The sequence below is a fragment of the Dipodomys ordii genome, unplaced genomic scaffold, assembly GCF_000151885.1.
Source record: "Dipodomys ordii isolate 6190 unplaced genomic scaffold, Dord_2.0 Scaffold5179, whole genome shotgun sequence".
In the NCBI taxonomy this organism is placed as follows: domain Eukaryota; kingdom Metazoa; phylum Chordata; class Mammalia; order Rodentia; family Heteromyidae; genus Dipodomys; species Dipodomys ordii.
Window position 1 is genome coordinate 1 of NW_012272393.1, and position 3733 is coordinate 3733.

Consider the following 3733-nt stretch of genomic DNA (forward strand, 5'->3'; position numbering starts at 1 on the left):
GAAGAAGAAGAAGAAGAAGAAGAAGAAGAAGAAGAAGAAGAAGAAGAAGAAGAAGAAGAAGAAGAAGAAGAAGAAGAAGAAGAAGAAGAAGTTGGCCACCACTGGCTCACAACTATAATCCTAGTTACTCAAGCAGCTGAGATCTGAGGATAGAGGCTTAAGGTTAGCTCAAGGAGAAAAGTCTGAGAGACTCCTATTGCCAATTAACCAGCAAAAGCTGGAACTGGAGGCATGGCTCAAAAGGTTGACAACCAGCTGTAAGTGAAAAAGCTAAGCAAGAGCTTGAGGCCCCAGTACCAGGAGGGATGGAGGAGTAACAAGAATACAGACCCACTTTTATTACTCAGAGTATGCTTTATTAACACAGAAAGACCATGATTCGCCTTATTAATTTTATGGGGCTGTTCAGACACCAGAAGCATTGCGTGTAGTACACCATGAACTTGATTCCAAGGAGGGAGCAAACACATTGTCATTACCAAAACTTACCCCCACCAAAAAAAAAAGAAGAAGAAAAGTATTAAAGGTGTAAGATACACACATCTAAAAGAATATTGCAACATTTAACATCAAGACTTGCTTTATCTTTAAAATATTAGTGAGTGTCTCTCCTCCTGGTTTTCCATCTCTCATTGTTTTGCTCTCCGCCTTCCACCCCGACCTCGAGCAGAATGGAGGCTGAGCGGATGCTCCAGGCGGTGACTACAGTGCCACCTCTGCACCCTTCTTGTGCAGGCTTCGAGAGGGGCCCTCGCTGCTGGTGGACGCCTCCTTCTGTAGGGTCAGTGTGCCGGTCTTTCCAACTGTTTCAATCCAGGGATGCTGAAGGACCTGGTGAGCTGTGGAGCGCTTTTGGGGGTCTACCACTAGCAGCCGGCTCACCAGATCTTTCGCAGCTGTGAGGGTGAGGGGGGGGTGGGGAAATGGGGTGAGTACCCTTGGTTCTGAATTTCCCTCCCCAAACATGAAGTCAAATGTTCACAGCCACGTGGGCGCCTGCAACAACGAACAGGGCTCATCAGATTCTAGAGATGGAGTCCCAATCACTTAAAAGTCTGGCTGCTAATACCAAGGCACTTGAGGTTTTTTTTAAATTATTATCATTTCATTTATTCTCAGGTCATTTACTTTTAAATTTAGCCATGGATGGCCAGAGGCTGGATGGACAGCTCCTGGGTTCACCCATTCAGACCTCACCCCTGCCTAGGGAAGTCCCAAATCTTACCATCAGAGATGTTGTCCCAGTAAGGGGCAAGGAACTCAAAGTGGCCCAGCTGGATGATACTGAAGAGCTCGTCCTGGTCCCTCTCCGGACTTCGGAAGGGGGGGAAGCCACACAGGAGGATGTAGAGAATCACACCTGCAGCCCACATGTCCACCTGCAGGCCATAACCTGTACCAACAAAGGCAGAGACAGGCGAACCTGAGATCAAGCAGGTCCAAAGTGAAAAGAGTTTAAGCAGTGAAGAACTTAGGTCAAAACAGCTGTAAGTCATAGAGGGCCTCAGTTCTCAGTAAACAAGAGGCACTTCCAAATACGGTAGACTTTTCTCTCAGCCACTCCTGCTCTTGAGCCAATGCCTAGCCCAAAGTGCCTGCACCACACAAAGTCAACCATCAGGAATTCTCTCTCTGATGAATCTTCTTGTATAGTGAACATTTGTGGTGCATGGATCACTGCCACCTTGCAATCCCTTATTCTTAATTCATGAGAAGATAAGCAGAGCCATTGAAAGCAAGTGTTTCAAATGTATGGCCATTTGGTATGGCTAGGACATGCTACTGCGTGAACTAAAGACACACACCGCTTTGAAGTGAGCAGAAATCAGCTCAGGCATAGTCAAGCATGTGTGGTAAGGAGCATGGGCGTGAGCTGCTTGTCAGACACGCGTGCAAGACATGGAAGGGTTCACACCATCCGTATTGGAAAATGTAAGGCCTGGCCCTTGAGATAGACAGTATGACAAGCCTGGTCCAAGGTGGCAGATCTGTCCCCTGTCTATTCATTCATTGTCTACTTTCTTTTAAAGAAAACGGTTGGCCTTTGGATGACTATTCAAAGGCGAATAATGCTTGCTATCTGTACATATGCACTCTTTCCAACACACAGACGGATATTTTTGAAAACAGAATTAGGATCATGTATCTATTTTACCCCTTATTTTATTTTATTCACTTCATATTGTATTGTGGTATTTCCTTTATAAGAACTGCAAATGGGGTGACACTGTCCAAAAAGAAATGTACTCATTACCTGACTTAGGTTAACTATAACCCCTCCATACATCACCTTTATAACAATAAAAACAAATGACTAAGTACGTAAATAAGAAAACTTTGAAAAAATGAATTGTATATGAAGGAAACAAAAATAATCTTTGCAAATATGATGTCTAACTGTGGTCAGCATGCCCTTTTCATAATAAATCCCCCATGTTGTGTTTTTTTTCCATGTTGTGTGAATTTTCTGATGAATAGCCTTATATTAAACATTTGTGCACATGCCCTGGATCTTGAACTCAGAACCTGGGAGCTGTCCCTTAGCTTTTTCACTCAAGGCTGGTGCTCTATAACTTAAGCCACAGCTCTACTTCTGGCTTTTTTAGAAGTTTATTGGAGATAAGAGTCTCGTGCACTTCTCTTCCAGGGTTGAGTTCAAACCATGATCCTCAGAACTCAATTTCCAGAGTAACTATGGTTACAGGCAGGAGCCATCAGCACCCAGCTATGATTATTATTCTAAATTTCTAGAAATTAATGTCACAAAGCAATGTACAGTGGAGGTTCTTAATACATAGCACCCAATCATCTTCCCAAAGGTTGTAACAGGAATATATACATTTTCAAACACTCTCTGACAGAGAAAGAGAAACTGACAGTCTCTCCATGAAAGTTAAGTCTTCACTACAAAGCTTCAGGGCAAATAATGTTTAACTGAAAATAAAGAATGGCGTCCATTTTCTCCCAAAGAAGTAATTTGAGCCAGAGGCACAAATGATCTTGCCTGATCTATGTTCTCCTCCCAACTCCCCTCCATCTTTCATCTCACTGTCCTGCCTACACACACGCACATGCATGTGCACATGCGCGCGCACACACACACACACACACACACACACATACACGGGTCCTCTGTAACAACAGCATCCTTCAGAGAAAGATTCTCAAGCTATGATCAAGAAAGCCTGTCCAAAATAATCCAGTAAAATCCAAATTCAGTCTCTAATTCAAGCTTGTTGAGATTTCTGACTGTTCTATATTGGAAACATACCAAACACAAAAGCTAAGACATCTGCTCATGGGTATCATGAAGCACTTACCTTTCTCAGAAAGAATCTCAGGAGCTACGTAAGTTGGAGTCCCGCACACAGTAAATATGGGTCTCGCCGCATGCTTTGCAAGGCCAAAATCAGCCAATTTCAGGGTAGTAGATTTGTCCTCATTCCGCTGAACCTGTAAAGGAACCAGAAGCTTCCAAGCCATCAAAATCATAACTAGAAAAAAAAGGAGTAGTTAAGACAGACTCAATGCACGGGCAACAGAAAAAGGAAATCAAGAAATAGTAAAATGTCCAGACTCAGACACTAAAAGAGAACCAGAGAGTAAAAATGAAGAGAAGAAATATCAAAGCAAACTCATATCTAAAATATACTTGGAACTCAAAAAATTAAACCCCCCAACAACAAATCCTCAAAGAAACAACTGCCCAATAAACAAGTGGGCGAAAGACTTA

At 43.0% G+C, this 3733-nt stretch overlaps 1 protein-coding gene across 1 annotated transcript; it reads right to left on the minus strand.

The window, feature by feature from the left end:
• Positions 1-339: 339 nt before the first annotated feature.
• On the minus strand, positions 340-3632 carry LOC106002227 (serine/threonine-protein kinase DCLK3-like). The gene is made up of 3 exons (XM_013037139.1): positions 3321-3632; positions 1226-1393; positions 340-896 (listed from the first exon to the last, which is right to left on the minus strand). The coding sequence occupies exons 1-3, from the start codon at positions 3490-3492 to the stop codon at positions 703-705; spliced, it is 534 nt and encodes a 177-aa protein (XP_012892593.1). The 5' UTR covers positions 3493-3632; the 3' UTR covers positions 340-702.
• Positions 3633-3733: the final 101 nt, after the last annotated feature.